We start from the raw sequence: 19,553 nt of genomic DNA, 5'->3' as shown, positions 1-19,553 counted from the left end.
GTGATAGATGAGCTATATCAAACACTGATTACCAAAGACTTAAGATATTTTCTGATTACACCAAAGATGATAGAACGGATTACACAGCGGGAAGCGTACCGGAAGTCGCGTTTTGCATTTACAAATGGCGGCCGTGACGTTCCGTTACGTACTACACGTCAGTCCATTGGTTTTCGGAGGTGTGGCCTAACTTGCTCCTCTAGTATCATTGGGCTAAACAGTGAGGGCGGGAACAACGGACGGGCGCGCGGCTTTAGTATATTTGGGTAGAATGGACGGGCGCGCGCCGCAGCTAGGGCGGGAACAACGGACGGGCTCGCGGCGCAGCGAGGGCGGGAACAACGGACGGGCGCGCGGCGAAGCAAGGGCGGGAACAACGGACGGGCGCGCGCCGCAGCTAGGGCGGGAACAACAGACGGGCGCGCGCCGCAGCTAGGGCGGGAACAACGGACGGGCTCGCGGCGCAGCGAGGGCGGGAACAACGGACGGGCGCGCGGCGAAGCAAGGGCGGGTACAACGGACGGAGCAACGGGAGCGCGGCGGGCGCAGTGTGGAAGACGCACGCTGAGTCAGTCGGCTGGTGCAGCACTGTTGCGGCCGGTGTCTGGGTGAGTGAACTTTGCCGCAGCCATGTCGAGCTGGCCCGGCTTTTTCAGCCTGCGGGCTTCCGCTTCCTACATTGCTTTGTTTGCATCAGCCCATCGCCTTTTTGCCATGAAACACGGCCACCTGGCGCAATCTGCAGAGGAGCCGCGGGATAGTCAAAAACGGTAGCTCAGACTGGATGGACGAAGGGTTGAGGGCAGGACCATGGGTGGACAGGGCAGCAGGCGGAGGGTTAGCAGAGGCCAAGGGGCCACGGTGTAATCTAGAGTTGGGGTAGACTTGGCCTCTGGAATGGTTGTAGATGAAAGCTGGAGGGGCTGGGCGTTTGGAATAAGGTGGTGGCGGAGAGGGATGATTAAAAACTCGGGTGACCTGGTTAGGTTTTGGGGCTCGGGGTGGGAGGGACGATTTTGCGTAGGGTGGTGATATAAATGAATGGTGGTTCTAGATTCGTATTAAATTATTACTATCATCTGCATCGAGGTGCAGAGAAAAAGTCTAAAGAAGAGTCCTGGCCTGAAATAACATGTTCTCCAGAGATGCTGCCTGATCCCCTGAGTTATTCCAGCAAATTGCGCTTTTTTGTAAAGCAAGAAGGAACTGCAGATGCTGGAAAATCGAAGGTACACAAAAAAGCTGGAGAAACTCAGCGGGTGCAGCAGCATCTATGGAGCGAAGGAAATAGGCAACGTTTCGGGCCGAAACCCTTCTTCAGACTTCTTGTAGTATCTTGTCTCTGCAATTAAAACCTTTTGTTTGCGTGTTACTCAATTAAATCAGATCATACTATACAGGAGTACAATCAAACCATACACATGTATAACAGGTAGTGCAAAGAGAAAAATACCAGAGTGCATAATATAGTTTTAGACTATCGTAGTATTACAGTTTGAGCAAAAGTCCAGTGTCCACAATGGAGAGTGGGACTATCCCATAAAATATGGAAATACTGATAACAGAGGGGATGAAGCTGTTCCAGTCGAATGGCATGTGTTTTCAATCTTTTGTGTCTTCTGATTGATGGAAGAGGGCAAAGATTGAATGAATGGGTTGAAAAAAGCTCTTGATAATGTTGAAACAAAGAACTGCAGATGCTGGTTAATATACACAAGGATATAAATGCTGGATTAACTCAACAGGGTTGGCAGCATCTCTGCAGAACATGGATAGATGATGTTTCAGGATGAGACGCTTCAGAATGATGGGGGAGGAGAAGAAAGCTGGAAAATGGGAGAGGCAGCAGAAAGCGTGACATAGGAGTAATCTGCAGCTCCTCAAATCTTTCACCTCTTATCTCTGGCCTTTATTCCAATTATCTGTCTATCAAAACCCTCCTTGTCTCTGTCCACCTATTACCAGAGGCTTTGTCTTGCCTCTCCCCTTTTCCAACTTTCTTCTCTGTTGACCTAAAGATGCTGTCTAACCTGCTGAGTTACTCCAGCATGTTGTGCCCCTTGATTATATCGGTGGCTTTCCCAAGGCAGTGTGAAGTGTGTATGGAGTTGATGTTGAGGAATCTGGTATGTATGCTTATCAGGGCTACAGTCACACTCTTTACAATTTCTTGTGGTCTTTGGCAGAGCTCATCCCAAACCAAGCCTGGATGCAACCTTATAGTATGCTTTCTAGAGAGCATCTGTAGAAATTGCAAAGAGTTGTTGGACACATACTGAACTCCCTGGTCCCTTGAGACAGTAGGCATTGGTGTACCTCAATGTGTCAGCTGGAGCACCAGGACAAGGAGGAGGGGGGGGGGGGGGGGGGGGGGGTAGAAGGTAAGGAGTTTGAGGCATTCATTACCTTGAGGGAGTGTGGTAGGATTGGGAGTCAAATTGAGTTATGCTATATTAATTGATGTTCTGGTACTTAAGAAGGTTTTAATTATCTTGAGGATAGAATGTGAGTTGATTATAAATTATTTGATTCAATCTGAAACCAGGATCTCAATAAAGCAAAGTGAAAGGCGTGAAGCCAGTGGTCACTCCTGCCACGGGAATCATATCTACCCCATCTATGTCCCTCACAAATTTATAACCCTCTTAAGATCTCCTCTCAGACACCTTTCCTCCAGTTTTAGCCAATCTTGGATCCAAATGGTTCCCATGCATTCTAACCTTCCAGACCAGCTTGCCACATAGATAATACCCATTGCCCTGCCTTATCAATTCTCTTGGTCATCACTTCAAAATAATAAAATTTGTGAAATATTTTGTGACCATTCTGGGCTCCATCTTTCCTGAGTCATTGATGCAGGCTCTGCAGTACCTTCCCATCCCTCTAGTTTCACCCTCCTTGACTGTCTGATGAAGGATCTCGTCCCGAAACGTCACCTATTCTTTTTCTCCAGAGACACTGCCTGACCTGCTGAGTTACTCCAGCATTTTGTGTGTATCTTTGGTGTAAACTCGCATTTGCAGTTCCTTTTTACACAATTCCAAGTCAAACAGGTACTTTGGGATCTGTCTTCACTAAGGAGGATACAAACAATCTTCCTGATATAGTAGTGGCCAGAGGATTTGGGGTGACAGAGTAACTGATGAAAATCCACATTAGGCAGGAAATGGTATCGGGTAGACTGATGAGACTGAAGGATGATAAATCCCCAGGGCCTGATGGTCTGCATCCCAAGGTACTTGGCTCTAGAAATCGTTGATGCATTGGTGATAATTTTCCAATGTTCTGTAGACTCGGGGTCAGTTCCTGTGGATTGGAGGGTAGCTAATGTTATCCCACTTTTTAAAAAAAGGCGGGAGAGAGAAAACAGGGAATTATAGGCCAGCAGTAACAGGATCGAGCCAGCATGGATTTACAAAGGGAAATCATGCTTGACTAATCTTCTGGAGTTTTTTGAGGATGTAACTAGGAAAATGGACAAGGGAGAGCCAGTGGATGTAGTGTACCTGGAATTAGGGCACATGGTATTGCGGCTAGAGTGCTGATATGGATAGAAAATTGGTTAGCAGACAGGAAACAAAGAGTAGGGATTAACGGGTCCATTTCAGAATGGCAGGCAGTGACTAGTGGGGTACCGCAAGGCTCGGTGCTGGGACCGCAGCTATTTACAATATCCATCAATGATTTGGATGAAGGGATTCAAAGTAACATTAGCAAATTTGCAGATGACACAAAGCTGGGTGGCAGTATGAACTGTGAGGAGGATGCTATGAGAATGCAGGGTAACTTGGACAGGTTGGGGGTGTGGGCAGATGCATGGCAGATTAAGTTCAATGTGGATAAATGTGAGGTTATCCACTTTGGTATCAAAAACAGGAAGGCAAATTATCTAAATGGCGTCAAGTTGGGAAAAGGGGAAGTACAACGGAATCTGGGGGTCCTTGTTCATCAGTCTATGAAAGTAAGCATGCAGGTACAGCAGGCAGTGAAGAAAGCAAATTGCATGCATGTTGGACTTTATAACAAGAGGAGTTCAATATAGGAGCAAAGAGGACCTTCTGCAGTTGTACAGGGCCCTAGTGAGACCACACCTGGAATATTGTGTGCAGTTTTGGTCCCCTAATTTGAGGAAGGACATTCTTGCTATTGAGGGAGTGTAGCGCAGGTTTACAAGGTTAATTCCCAGGATGGTGGGAATATGCTGAGAGAATGAAGCGGCTGGGCTTGTACACTCTGGAGTTTAGAAGGATGAGAGGGAATCTTATTGAAACATATAAGATTGTTAAGGGTTTGGACACGCTAGAGGCAGGAAACGTGTTCCCGATGTTGGGGGTATCCAGAACCAGGGGCCACAGTTTAAGAATAAGGAGTAAGCGATTTAGAACGGAGACTAGGAAGCACTTTTTCACACAGAGTGGTGAGTCTGAGGAATTCTCTGCCTCAGAGGGCAGTGGAGGCCGGTTCTCTGGATACTTTCAAGAGAGAGCTAGATGGGGCTCTTTAAGATAGCAGAGTCAGGGGATATGGGGAGAAGACGGGAACGGGGTACTGATTGGGGATGATCCGCCATGATCACATTGAATGGCGGTGCTGGCCCGATTGGCCTACTCCTGCACCTATTGTCAATCTAAAATTTCTAAGTATACTGTTTCAATTGCTTGTACTCTCACTTAATCTCAACTGCCAATACTTCACAACTGACTCCTTTCTCTTTACTGGACCCTAAATATCCCTAGTCAACAGGGTTCCCTAATCTTGCCAGTTTTGCTCTTCAATCTAATGGGAATGTGCTGGCTCTGAATTTTACCTTTCTCACTTTTAATAGACCCCTGTACATGCAAAGTGTCTCACAGTCGACTTATTAAGAATCCCTGTCTGATGCCAACTGAATTAACTGTTCCTCAATTTAGGACTGTAACCAGAGGACCAATTCTATCTTTTTTCGTGTTATCTTGAATTATGGTTACTGGCCCCAAAGTGCTCCCCCACTGACATATTGACTACTTGACCAACCTCATTTCAAAAGAGGAAGTTGAGTGTACCCTCTTCACTAGTAAGCACATTGCTTCAAAAAATGTTATTGGAAACAGTTAACAGATTCTGTCTCATTTAGTCCCTTTGTACTAAGGCAATCCCAGTCAATTTAAGGGAAGGTAAATTTGTGAAATTGAGTCTGAAGAAGGGTCTCGACCTGAAACATCACCTATTCCTTCTCCAGAGATGCTGCTGCCCTGCTGAGTTACTCCAGCATTTTGTGTCTACCTTAGGGAAGGTAAAGTCACCTATTCCTGCCTATTCTACATTTATCTGAGGATTCCCTACATGTACACTCTAATGTTCATTAACAAAGTTGGGGGTGGGTGCTTTAGTATAATCCTATCAATGCGATTAGTTTTTTTTCCCACTCCATCCCTTTTAAAATTTCTATGTACGATTCGTTTGGCCTCACTAGATGCTTGGCCCAGGATATCCTCTCTAGGTATTGCCATGTTGTTTTCACCAATCAATAGAGCAACTACCCCATCTCTCTTACCTCTACCTCTGTCACACATGAAGCATTAGCATCCTGCAATATGGAGCTTCCGGGGGCAAGCATCTCTTTCTGTAATATTTATAATAACATAGTCCCGTGTGCTGTTCCATGCTCTGCATTTATCTGCCTTGCCTGTCAGGCTTATTGCATTAATGTAAATGCAATGTAGCTTTTCAGGCTTTCCACGCTCCCTGCCTCTGTACTTGTCAGCAAACTGAATTTGCTTGCTTTAGCCTCTATATTTGCTTCATCTTTCTCATCTGATACACTGCGACTATGTCTTGCCCCCTTGTCAGTCTAGTTTAAATCTAGAGTCTTAAAGCTATACAGAATGGAAACGGGCCTGTCAGTCCAACTCGCTCCTGGTGACTAAGTTGCTTAATTAAGCTATTCCCATTTGGTTGTTCCTGGACCATATCCCTCCAAACCTTTCCTATCCATGTGCATAAGTGTAGGAAGGAACCGCAGATGTTGGTCCACAATGAAGATAGACACAAAATGTTGGAGTAACTCAGCGGGATAAGCAGCATCTCTGAAGAGAAGGAATGGGCAAAGTTTCTGGTTGCGATCCTTCTGGCTGAGGACCTAAATAAATGTCTTTGCATTTAATATGGTTCTGTGTGTAGGCTGCTCGGGAAGGTTAGATTGGATGGTATCTTGGGAGAGCTAGTTGACTGGATAAAGAATTGGCCTCATGGAAAGGAAGCAGAGGGTGAAGGTGGAAGATTGTTTTACAGACTGGGGGCCTGTGACTAGTGATGTTCCTCAGGGATCAGTGCTAGGCCCATTGCTGCTTGTAATTTATATCAGTAATTTGGGTGAGTGTAGAAGGCATGATTAAGTTAGCAAATGACACTAAAGTTTGTGGCATCACAGATAGTGAAGAAGATTATCAAAATTTACAGCAGGATCTTGATCAACTGGGCAAATAGACAGGGGAATGGTTAATGGAGTTTAATGCAGATATGTGCGAGTTATTGCATTTTTGGATGTCAAACAAGGGCAGGACCGTCACAGTGAAAGGAAGGGCCATGGGAGTGTTGTAGAGCAGAGGGATCTAGGAGTGCAGGTACATAGTTCTCCGAAAGTGGCATTACAGGTATGTGGGGTGCTCAAGAAGGCATTCATTGAGGAGAGAATTTGGTATGTTGTGTTACTTTTGTACAAGATGTTGGTGAGGCCACATTTGGAGTATTATGTTCAGTTTTGGCCACCCTGCCATCGGAACAATGTCATTTAGCTGGAAAGAGTGCAGAACAGATTTACGAGGATGTAACCAGGACATGAGGTCCAATACTATAAGGAGAGGTTGGGCAGGCTAAGACTTTATTTCTTGGAGCAATTGAGGCTGACGGGTGATCTTATAAGAGTGTATAAAATCATGAGGGGATAGATGGGGTGAATGCACAGTCTTTTACCCAGACTAGTAAAATCAAGAACAGGAGGATGTGTTTTAAGGTGAGAAGGGAAAGATTTAATAGGAAGCTGAGGCAATTTTCTTCACACAGGATGGTGGGTACATGAAATGAGCTGCCATAGGTGGTAATTGAGGCAGGTGCAATTGGAAGGATTTAAAGGGATATGGGCTAAATGCAGACAGTGTAGATGGGGCATCTTGCTCGATATGGGCGTTGGGCTGAAGGGCCTGTTTCCACGCTGCATGACTTTAAATCTGTCTGTCTCGGCTGCTTAATCTGGCAACTCATTTCATGCATCCTCTGTGGAAGACATTGCCCCTCAGATCCCTTTTAAATCTTACCTGCCTCACCTTAAACCTATGCCTTCTAGACTTCCAAACCCTGTGCAAAATGCTGGGTATTAACCTACTCTATGGCCTTCATGATTTGATAAACCTCTATAAGGTCATTAATCAGCTCCTATACACCAGGGGAAAAAGGAACAGTCTCTCCACTCGCCTTTTTGGCCGAGGTGCCAAAAGGACTCTAGATTTTAACTCTTGTGACCCATGTCTGGCATTTACTTGAAATTTGGCACTGATTTAGATAAAACATCATTGATAAGGAATTGCTAAGCTAATTAGAAAACGTAACAGTGCCCTCTTGTGCTCAATAATATATAGCTGTATATGGGAACATTGAATACGGGACTGCCGCAGAGGTCCTGGGTTTCACTGGCTCCTGAACCTGCCTAATTAATGGGTGAGGGCAGATGTGTTCCCCAGTTTACTGAACCGCACTGACTGCCAGTGTGCAGAGTGGGGGGGGGGTCAAGGCCATAGTGGGACAGGGGCAATGCTAGGCTAGGGGCAGGCTAAGGCATCTTCCACTGAGAGGAAAATCCCTAACCCTAAACTCATCCCCCTTCCAGAGCTGCCCACGGCTGGAGCTGGAACTGCTTTGGGTCCAGCTGCGGGCTCCGTACGTGTGGCCGCTCAGTGTGTGTACTTCGGCCAGCATGTCCTTCTGGATCAGCAGCAGCAGCCCTCCCGATGCCACGATTACACTGAATGCCAACATGGTGGGGAGCAGCACTGCCCTGCACACTGCCCAGGATGCCTGCAGCAGCACCCCCATAGCTCTAGCTCCGTCAGCCTGACCGACCCCCTCACAGCACCCACTGGCTGGCCGACAGCCCGACCGACCCCTCGCAGCACCCATCGGCTGGCAGACAGCCCAACCAACCTCTCACAGCACCCGCCGGCCGATGACCCAACCCAATCTCTTCCCCCCCCCCCCCTGCTGTTCAGCTCGGTCCAGGGCCGGCTTCAGCAACCCCATAGTGCCGACTCTGTCACAGAAGTCTCATAGCAGATGCAGTTTAATGTGGATAAATGTGAGGTTATCCACTTTGGTAGCAAAAACAGGAAGGCAGATTATTATCTAAATGGTGTCAAGTTGGGAAAGGGAGAAGTACAACGGTATCTGGGAGTCCTTGTTCATCAGTCAATGAAAGTAAGCATGCAGGTACAGCAGGCAGTGAAGAAAGCGTGTTGGCCTTCATAACAAGAGGGGTTGAGTAAAGGAGCAAAAAGGTCCTTCTGCATTTGTACAGGGCCCTAGTGAGGCTACACCTGGAATATGTGTGCAGTTTTGGTCTCCAAATTTGAGGAAGGACATTCTTGATATTGAGGGAATTGGTTAATTCCCTGGATGGCAGGACTCGTATGCTGAGAGAATGGAGGAGCTGGGCTTCTATACTCTGGAATTTAGAAGGATGAGAGGGAATCTTAATGAAACATATAAGATTATTAAATGGTTTGGACACGTTAGAGGCAGGAAACATGTTCCCGTTGTTGGGGGAGTCCAGAACCAGGGGCTACAGTTTAAGAATAAGGGGTAAGCCATTTAGAACGGAGATGAGGAACCACTTTTTCACACAGTTGTGAGTCTGTGGAATTATCTGCGGCGGTGGAGGCCGGTTTTCTGGATGCTTTCAAGAGAGCTAGATAGGGCTGTTAAAGATAGCAGAGTCAGGGGATATGGGGAGAAGGCAGGAATGGGGGTACTGATTGTGGATGATCCGCAATGATTATATTGAATGGCGGTGCTGGCTTGAAGGACCGAATGGCCTACACCTGCACCTACTGCCTACCGTTTGAGGTCTGCAGCAGTGCCATCATCAATCTTCTTGGGCAGCTTTCAAAAAAATTCAATCACATTGGTGAGCCACCATTTCCCATGTACTAAGCTGGCTATCCCTCATGATTCCTAACATTGCCTATCAGCAAAGACTGGCAACAAACATAATAAAAGATTGTAGGAACTGTTACAACTTAACTTGAGGTTCTGTATATATGTAAAATAGAATTCAGCTAAAATTGATGGAGCAAAAAACATACTGGGGAATTGGAAAAGGCAGATAAACTAATATAAATCATCTGTCTTCTCAGAAGACATGTTAACCCAGTCATAAAAATAGTGGACTACTGAGCTGGAGTGAATGAGAAACTCGATTATCAAGAATGTTTAATTGTCGTATTCACTGGAACACTACTGTTGTTGTTAGGGTTCTGCAGTGTGGTTCAAGAGCTTGATGGTTGCTGGGAAGAAGCTGTTCTACCTTCCCGATGGTAGCAGCAAGATGAGAGCATAGCCAAGGTGGCATGGTCTTTGATCTTAACTGCCTTTTTGAGGGAGTGCTTCCTCCAATGGTGGGTGGGCAATGCCCAGAATAGGCCAGGCAATATCCATGACTTTCTGCAGCCTCCTTTATTCCTGGGCATTTGAGTTACTGAACCAGACTGATGCAACCAGTTGGGTAACCGGCACCTGCAGAAGTTTGATAATTTGGAGACAGACCGAATCTCTCCAATCTTCCAGGAAAGTAGAGGCATTGATGAGCTTTCTCTATAATTGCATCAACGTGTTGAGCCTAGGACAAATCATCAGAGATATGCCAGGTCAGAAACTTGACCCTTTGCATCGCTCCACTGCCGTCCCATTGATGAAGACGGGTTCATGGATCCTTCAGGATTCCCTTTCTGAAGTCAACAATAGTTACTACACCTACCAAACTGGATTTCAACTCGTTGGGTCATGGAGGAACGGCTACTTTATTATTTTATCTTGTAATCTTTCTTTAATTTTCCTCAGGTGAGAAAGTTGTTTGTTCACAATGGCATCGCGTGCTGGTCCTCGTGCAACAGGAACAGATGGTAGTGACTTCCGCCATAGAGAGAAAGTAGCTTCACACTATCAGATGAGGTGACTTTTTAAAATTCTTCTTTTAAATAGATGTAATATAACAAAATTATTTTTTTGTGAATGCTGGAACTACAAAAACAAATGGAAGTAACAATCATTTATTCAGATTCAATTTTAATTGTCAGTGTACAGTACAGAGACAACGAAATGCATTTAGCATCTCCCTGGAAGAGCGACATAGCAAATGATTTGAATAAATAATAATAAGTGTCCGGGGGGGGGGGGGGGGGGTGGTGATTGGCAGTCACCGAGGTACGTTGTTGAATAGAGTGACAGCCGCCGGGAAGAAGCTGTTCCTCGACCTGCTGGTTCGGCAACGGAGAGACCTGTAGAGCCTCCCGGATGGTAGGAGGGTAAACAGTCCATGGTTGGGGTGAGAGCAGTCCTTGGCGATGCTGAGCGCGCTCCGCAGACAACGCTTGCTTTGGACAGACTCAATGCAAGGGAGCGAGGAACCGGTGATGCGTTGGGCAATTTTCACCACCCTCTGCAATGCCTTCCGGTCGGAGACAGAGCAGTTGCCATACCATACTGTGATGCAGTTGGTAAGGATGCTCTCGATGGTGCAGCGGTAGAAGTTCACCAGGATCTGAGGAGACAGATGGACCTTCTTCAGTCTACTCAGGAAGAAGAGACGTTGGTGAGCCTACTTGATCAGAGTTGAGGTATTGTGGGTCCAAGAGAGGTCATCGGAGATGTTGACTCCCAGGAACCTGAAGCTAGAAACACGTTCCACCTCCGTCCCGTTAATGTGGATGGGGGTGTGCGTGCCGCCTCTGGACTTCCTGAAGTCTAGAATGAGCTCCTTGGTCTTCTTGGAGTTAAGGGCCAGGTTGTTGTCAGCGCACCATGCTGCTAAGTGCTGGACCTCCTCCATGTAGGCCAACTCATCGTTGTTGCTGATGAGGCCAATCACCGTTGTATCATCTGCATACTTGATGATGGTGTTAGTACCATGTACAGGTGTGCAGTCATAGGTGAAGAGGGAGTAGAGGAGGGGGCTCAGCACACAGCCCTGTGGAACGCCGGTGTTCAGGTTGAGGGTTGAAGAGGTGTGCTTGTCTAACCTAACAGACTGGGGTCTGTTGGTTAGAAAGTCCAGTATCCAGTTGCAGAGGGAGGGGTCGATGCCCAGGTTACCGAGTTTGGTGATCAGTTTTGATGGTATATTGGTGTTGAATGCTGAGCTGTAATCGATGAACAGCATTCTTACGCAAGTGTCTCTGTTGTCGAGGTGGGAGAGGGCGGAGTGGAGTGCCGTTGAGATGGCATCCTCCGTACTCCTGTTCTTGCGGTAGGCAAACTGTGGACATGGTGGAAGCATTCATTCTTCCCCAGACAAGGAAAAATGAAGAAGCAAGGAACTACAGATACTGGTTGACAAAAAATGACACAACATGCGGGAGTAACTCAGCAGATCGGGCAGTGATCTCAAGAACATTGGTAGATATCTCCCTCTTACAAAATTCTTAAGGGGTTGGACAGACTAGATGCAGGAAGATTGTTTCCGATGTTGGGGAAGTCCAGAACAAGGGGTCACAGTTTAAGAATAAGGGGGAAATCTTTTAGGACCGAGATGAGGAAACCATTTTTCACACAGTGGTGAATCTCTGGAATTCTCTGCCACAGAAGGTAGTTGAGGCCAGTTCATGGCTATATTTAAGAGGGAGTTAGATGTGGCCCTTTTGGCTAAAGGGATCAGGGGGTATGGAGAGAAGGCAGGTGCAGGATACTGAGTTGGATGATCAGCCATGATCATATTGAATGGCAGTGCAGGCTCGAAGGGCCGAATGGCCTACTCCTGCACCTATTTCCCTTTCCCTCTTCTCTCCCCCTTCCTGTTTACCATCTACACCTTGGACTTCAGATATAACTCCGCCTCCTGCCACCTACAGAGGTTTTCAGATGACTCTGCAATTGTGGGCTGCATCAGTGAGTGGAGGGAAGCTGAATACAGAGGTATAGTCAACGACTTTGTTGAGTGGTGTGGGCTGAATTACCTACAGCTCAACACCGTCAAGAGTAAGGAGTTAATGGTGGACTTTAGGAGGAAAGGAACACCCCTGTCTCCATCAATGGTGTGGATATGCAGTTTACCAGGGAGGATAAATACCTGGGAGTGTACCTGGACAGTAAACTGGACTGGTCCAGGAACGCTGAGGTCCCGTACAAGAAGGGACAGAGCAGCCCGTACTTTTTGAGAAAGCTGCGCTCTTTCAACGTCTGCAATCAGATGTTGCAGATGTTCTACTAATTGGTGGTAGCCAGTGCCATCTTCTTTGTTGCCGTGTGCTGAGGCAGCAGGGCAAAGGCTGTGGACGCCAATAGGATCAACAAACTCATCAGGAAGGCTAGCGCCGTCCTGGGGCGGAGTTGGATTCTTGGTAGGTGGTCTTAGAGGGAAGAGTGCTCCTCAAACTGCGGAGCATCCTGGACAATACAGCTCACCCACTCCATGACCCACTGATCAATCTGAGGAATACCTTCAGCAACAGACTGGTTCCACCAAAATGCAGGACAGAATGCCACAGAAGATCCTTCTTCCCTGTAGCTATCAAACTTTACAACTCTCCCTTCTGTGGTGGGGTAGACCGACACTGACACCCCCCCCCTCCCCCACACCACCACCACCTCAAACTTTGCACATTCCCAACTCACTTTATTTTCACGTTTCATGGCCTTTAATTTCCTTCCTGGGATAAATAAAGTTCTATCGTATGAAGTCCGGGTTGGGACCCTTGTTGAAACTAATTGTGATGTGGTATGAAGAAGGGTTCTGAGCTGAAATGTCGCCTATCAATGTTCTCCCAAGGTGTTGCCTGACTGGTTGATTTACTCCTGCACTCTACCTTATAAGAAAAATGTGATTAGTCTTTCAGTGCAGTTAACATAGAAACATAGAAAATAGGTGCAGTAGTAGGCCATTCGGCCCTTTGAGCCTGCACCGTCATTTGATATGTTCATGGTTGATCATCCAACTCAGTATCCCATCCCTGCCTTCTCTCCATACCCCCTGATCCCTTTAGCCACAAGGGCCACATCTAACTCCCTCTTAAATATAGCCAATGAACTGGCCTCAACTGCCTTCTGTGGCAGAGAATTCCACAGATTCACCACTCTGTGTGTAAAAATTGATTTTCTCATCTTGGTCCTAAAAGACTTCCCTCTTATCCTTAAACTGTGACCCCTAGTTCTGGACTTCCCCAATATCGGGAATAATCTTCCTGCATCTAGCCTGTCCAACCCCTTAAGAATTTCTATAAGATCCCCCTTCAATCTAAATTCTAGCGTGTACATGCCAAGATAATCCAGTCTTTCTTCATATGAAAGTCCTGCCATCCCAGGAATCAGTCTGGTGAACCTTCTCTGTACTCCCTCTATGGCAAGAATGTCTTTCCTCAAATTAGGAGACCAAAACTGTACGCAATACTCCAGGTGTGGTCTCACCAACTGCAGTAGAACCTCCCTGCTCTTATACTCAAATCCTTTTGCTCTGAATGCTAACATACCATTTGCTTTCTTCACTGCCTACTGCACCTGCATTCCTACTTTCAATGACTGGTGTACGTTGCATCTCCCCTTTTCCTAATAGGCCACCATTCAGATAATGGTCTACTTTCCTGTTTTTGCCACCAAAGTGGATAACCTCACATTTATCCACATTATACTGCATCTGCCATGCATTTGCCCACTCACCCAACCTATCCAAGTCACCTTGCAGCCTCCTAGCATCCTCCTCATAGCTAACACTGCCCCCCAGCTTCGTGTCATCCGCAAACTTGGAGATGTTGCATTCAATTCCCTCATCCAGATCATTAATATATATTGTAAATAGCTGGGGTCCCAGCACTGAGCCTTGCGGTACCCCACTAGTCACTGCCTGCCATTCCGAAAAGGACCTGTTTACTCCTACTCTTTGCGTCCTGTGCCAGCCAGTTCTCTATCCACATCAATACTGAACCCCCAATACCATGTGCCTTAAGTTTGTGTACTAATCTCTTATGTGGGACCTTGTCGAAAGCCTTCTGAAAGTCCAGATATAACACATCCACTGGTTCTCCCTTATCCACTGTACTAGTTACATCCTTGAAAAATTCTATAAATCATATGGATTTATGAAAGACATGATTTACCTTTCATAAATCCATGCTGACTTTGTCCAATGATTTCACCACTTTACAAATGTGCTGCTATCCCATCCTTAATAACTGACGCCAGAATTTTCCCCACCACCGATGTTAGACTAACTGGTCTGTAATTCCCAGTTTTCTCTCTCCCTCCCTTTTTAAAAAGTGGGGTTACATTAGCTACCCTCCAATCCTCAGGAACTACTCCAGAATCAAAAGAGTTAAACAAAAATTATTACTAATGCATCCACTATTTCTGCGGCTACTTCCTTAAGTACTCTGGGATGCAACTTATCTGGCCCTGGGGATTTATCGGCCTTTAATCCATTCAATTTACCTAACACCACTTCCCGGCTAACCTGGATTTCACTCAGTTCCTCCATCTCATTTAACCCCAGGTCCCTTGCTATTTCTGGCAGATTATTTATGTCATCCTTAGTGAAGACAGAACCAAAGTAGTTATTCAATTGGTCTGCCATGTCCTTGTTCCCCATGATCAATTCACCTGTTTCTGACTGCAAGGGGCCTACATTTGTTTTAACTAATCTTTTCCTCTTCACATATCTATAAAAACTTTTGCGGTCAGTTTTTATGTTCCCTGCCAGTTTTCTTTCATAATCTATTTTCCCTTTCCTAATTAAGCCTTTTGTCCTCCTCTGCTGGACTCTGAATTTCTCCCAGTCCTCTGGTAGGCTGCTTTTTCTGGCTAATTTGTACGCTTTAAGATAAGCTAATAAAATTGCATATCACTGGATGTCTATTGAAGATATTAAGATGCAATCAAGTACTATAAAATTCATCTTAAAGTAGGTATTTACTTAACTTAAAATACTTTGATTTAGTTTCTGTTGCACATTTTTCTCCATGAGATGGCTGCTTTGAGATTCCATTGAGAAGATGGGGAGGTTGGTGCCAAAACTTTATTTATCATTTCATGGGCAGTATGATACCGTTATATTTTAAATTCCGAAGATATTGTATTCTAATGTATCTTGTTTGCAAATGATATAAAGATATTTGTTTTTAAGTATGAAATGTGTATATGTAACAATGAATATTAATTTAGGTTTTTTTTTTCCTTTACAGTGTAACTCTGAAGTCTGAGATCAAGAAGCTGATAATTGCACATTTAGTAATCTGGACACTACTCGCTCTGCAGGTTATTGTCAGCCATTTGAAGTTGGTGTCACATGACCTGATAGCTATGCCATACCAGTGGGAATACCCATATCTGCTGAGCATTATACCATCCATCTTTGGTTTTGTATCGTTCCCTCGTAACAATATAAGTTACCTTGTGCTTTCTATGATTAGCGCAGGCCTCTTCTCCATTGCCCCGATCATTTATGGTAGCATGGAGATGTTCCCCATGGCACAGCAGCTATACCGGCATGGAAAGGCCTACCGATTCATCTTTGGCTTTTCTGCTGTATCTGTCATGTACTTGGTCTTGGTTATTGCAGTGCAAGTGCATGGCTGGCAGATTTATTACAGCAAAAAACTACTGGACTCTTGGTTTACATCCACACAGGAAAAGAAGAAGAAATAGTCTGCAGAAGCAAAGTACAATTTGAAAACTATTAGAAGATTGAGTTAATTTATGAACTATGGTGAATATAATCAGTCCATTAAATATAATACGGGGGTTACATGAAGATAATCTTGAATAGGGTGTTTTTATTTTATCTTTATACCCAAATGTTTGCTTTTCCAAGTAAAGTTAGAATTCTCCCAATATTTCACATTAGTTATTCAAATATGTGTTTGTTAGTTTGATGATTGATGTAGCTTTGAAAATATCATGGTACTGTCACTCAGTAGTTAGATAATGCAGAATATACCGAACTGATGACTTGTCTATTTTTTTTTTGTCCATCTGTATTTCCTCTTGACATATCAACTTGTGATTTTCAAGACGAAAAGCAAATGGATGATTTTGCATATCATGATATTGCTGCAAGATTATGAATTTCTGCATCAGTCTTCTGCGATGAAACTGGATGTGTGGCATGTGGACTAAAGTATTAGAGCTGGGGATTCTACTACCCAAATTGGATTGAATGGTGTTCAGTTCAGAATTTGTCTTCAGTTCTTGCAGATTAGTTCGACTATGTTTTCTTTAAAGATTCCAAAATTATCTTTTTTTTACTAAAGTTAATCATAAATGGAGTATATTAGTTTTAATTTCTCTCATGACCAATGACTTCTGACAGTTACTTTATATGTACTTTTAAAGTTGCAACTCATGAATCTGCATTTTGGATATACCTGCAGCTCATTTAGCAGTTGATGATTAGCCTGATGTATAATTGTGTAGTTATAGATATGTTCGAGTGCTACTCAAGTGTTGTCACACATACAAATTATGATCATGGTCTTAAAATCTTTTTATTTCCATCTCTTAAAATCGATTTCTTAAGTCTCAATACCAATATTTGATTTCTTTATAATCAGCTCTGGTATCGTAGAGGTTAGGTCAGCTGGACATGAGCATGCTATTTACAGTGAGACAGATCTTGTGGTTTATATATGACATTCTTTAGAGAACTTCAAAGGCATCTTGCATTTCCACACTGGCTTCAGAGAGTCTTTAATTGTTTACATAAGAGTAAGATGGGATCAAATCCATGCGCCAAATTGTTTGATTAAATTCTTGTTTTACAATCAAGGTAACCTTTTGGCAGGAACTTCTTCCTATTTATGAGAATGGCAAGAAATTTGTAATTGCTGCAGGGGTCATTAGTAACCATATTTTACTTACATGAAAAATTATACCAATGAATATGTTAATCTAAATTGAATAGTTGTCATATGTGCAAAAGTTAGTCAAATGGATTTCATTTGTTCTTATTTTTACCATTGCAGATTTTATTTACAGCAATGATTGAATTGTTACACCAGACCTGATTTTGTTTTAGTACTGATATAATGTAATATATATGGCCTCAAAATGTAAACTGAAGCATGGTTGAGCCCTATAAGGTATGTGTTTGTTCTTCATGAATAAAATCGAATTGTCACTACTTTTCAGCTGCTTTATGAATCATCTTAGCAAACATTTAATGGTAGAGATGGTTGCTGTGGTCTGAAGAAGGGTCTTGACCTGAAATGTGAGTCTGAAGAAGGGTCTCGACCCGAAATGTCACCCATTCCTTCTCTCCAGCGATGCTGCCTGTCCCGCAGAGTGGCTCCAGCATTTTGTCTCGACCTTGCTGTGGTATAACTGGTTTGTAGCAAAGCTGCTGCCTGTCTTTGTTTTCCTGTCCTCCTTTGGTTCATTTTCAAACAAGCCTGAGTACTTGGATCTCAACAATTGATAACTATGAATTATTTTGCCATCCCTTCACCTGTGACGCATTTTAATGTGATTATACAAAATAATGCTGTTTCTTGGCTGCATTATCTTCTCTAAGATAAATATAACAGGGCTGTAGTTTATCAATATTAATGAATTGTCCATAGGTAATTTATTTGAGTTTTTGTAGTACATGGATTTGACTATGGTCACCTGATACTCAACAGATTAGAGAGTAAAAGATTGGAAGAGGACAAAGAAGATAGAACAGTACAGCACAGGAACATGCTTTTCGTCCCACAATGCTGTGCTGAACAAAATGCCAAGACAAACTCTTATCTGTCTACGTATAATCCATATCCCTCCAATCGAAATAAATGGCATGTGTAGACATACCCAGTTGCACTTTAGGAGGAAGAACTAAAAAAACATCACATCACATGGAACGAATGATATCAATGAACGTATGCACATCAAGTACCAAAATTGAACATCTGCTTTGCAGTTAAGATTACTGGGATCATAACACAGAGTTTGTACGTTCTCCCTGTGACCGTGTGGGTTTTCTCGAGATGCTCTGGTTTCCTCCCACGCTCCAAAGACGTACAGGTTTGTAGGTTAATTGGCTTCAGTAAAATTGTAAATTGTCCCTAGTACAGTGCATTCAGAAAGTATTCAGACCCATTCACTTTTTCCACATTTTGTTACGTACAGCCTTATTTTAAAATGGATTTTAAAATGTTTTATCAACTACTACACACACTACCCCAGAATGAAGAAGCGAAAATGGTTGTTTAGACATTTTTGCAAAGTAATTAAAAATAAATAACTGAAATATCATGTTTACATAAGTATTCAGACCCTTTGCTATGACACAAAATTGGCCGTAGATCTCCGAGACAGGATTGTGTCGAGACTCAGATTTGGGGAAGGGTATAAAACAATTTCTGCAGCATTGCAGGTCCCGAAGAGCACAGTGGCCTCCGTCATTCTTAAATGGAAGAACTTTGGAACCACCAGGACTCTTCATAGAGCTGGCCGCCTGGCCAAACTGAGCAATCGGGGGAGAAGGTGAAGGCCCTTCTCCCCAAGAACCCGATGGTCACTCGGTGACAGAGCTCCAGGGTATCTCTGGAGATGGGAGAACCTTTCAGGACAACTATATCGGAAGCACAACACTAATCAGGCCTTTATGGTACAGTGGCCAGATGGAAGCCACTCCTCAGTAAACGGCACTTGACAGCCCGCTTAGAGTTTGCCAAAAGGCACCTAAAGGATTCAGATCATGACAAACAAGATTCTCTGGTCTGATGAAAGCAAGATTGAACTCTGGCCTGAATACCAAGCACTACATTTGGAGGAAACCAGGCACCACACATCACCTGGCCAATACCAAGTGAAGCATGGTGGTGGCAGCATCATGCTGTGTGGATGTTTTGCAGCGGCAGGAACTGGGAGACTAGTCAGGATCGAGGGAAAGATGAACGGAGCAAAGTACAGAGAGATCCTTGAAGACCTGCTCCAGAGCGTTCTGGACTCCAGACTGGGGCAGAGGTTCACCTTCCATGACATTTAAGTGGATGCAATAAGTCCATGAGAGTAGCTTTAGCTAGTTGTTTGGCATCCCGTGCATTGATTCAGTCATGACACCAAAGTCCCATGAATATATTTTTAAATGTTTGGTATCAATTTTTATTTGATATACACCTGTGAGGAGACATTTTATTATAATGCCGCTACACGAAGACAAGTTATTGAGTTATTGTTGCATTCAGGTAAGGAAGTGTCGTTTCAAAGTTTGAACATGATGCAAAATGTAAGTAATTGTCAGAATAGCAGATTTCAGAACAGCATAGGTGAAATGGGAGACATGGCATACAAATAATAAAGCTGATCTATAAAATAATTCAGTTTGGAGAAATAACATGTATAGT

At 44.2% G+C, this 19,553-nt stretch overlaps 1 protein-coding gene across 1 annotated transcript; it reads left to right on the top strand.

The window, feature by feature from the left end:
- Positions 1–446: 446 nt before the first annotated feature.
- jagn1a (jagunal homolog 1a) lies at positions 447–17,347 on the top strand. Its single transcript, XM_055644991.1, has 3 exons — positions 447–608; positions 10,087–10,197; positions 15,411–17,347. The coding sequence occupies exons 2-3, from the start codon at positions 10,109–10,111 to the stop codon at positions 15,871–15,873; spliced, it is 552 nt and encodes a 183-aa protein (XP_055500966.1). The 5' UTR covers positions 447–608; positions 10,087–10,108; the 3' UTR covers positions 15,874–17,347.
- The last annotated feature ends 2,206 nt before the right edge of the window (positions 17,348–19,553 follow it).

The sequence above is a fragment of the Leucoraja erinacea genome, chromosome 13, assembly GCF_028641065.1.
Source record: "Leucoraja erinacea ecotype New England chromosome 13, Leri_hhj_1, whole genome shotgun sequence".
NCBI lineage: Eukaryota > Metazoa > Chordata > Chondrichthyes > Rajiformes > Rajidae > Leucoraja > Leucoraja erinaceus.
The sequence above is the reverse complement of the archived record's forward strand: the minus strand, read 5'-3'. Positions and strand labels throughout refer to the sequence as shown.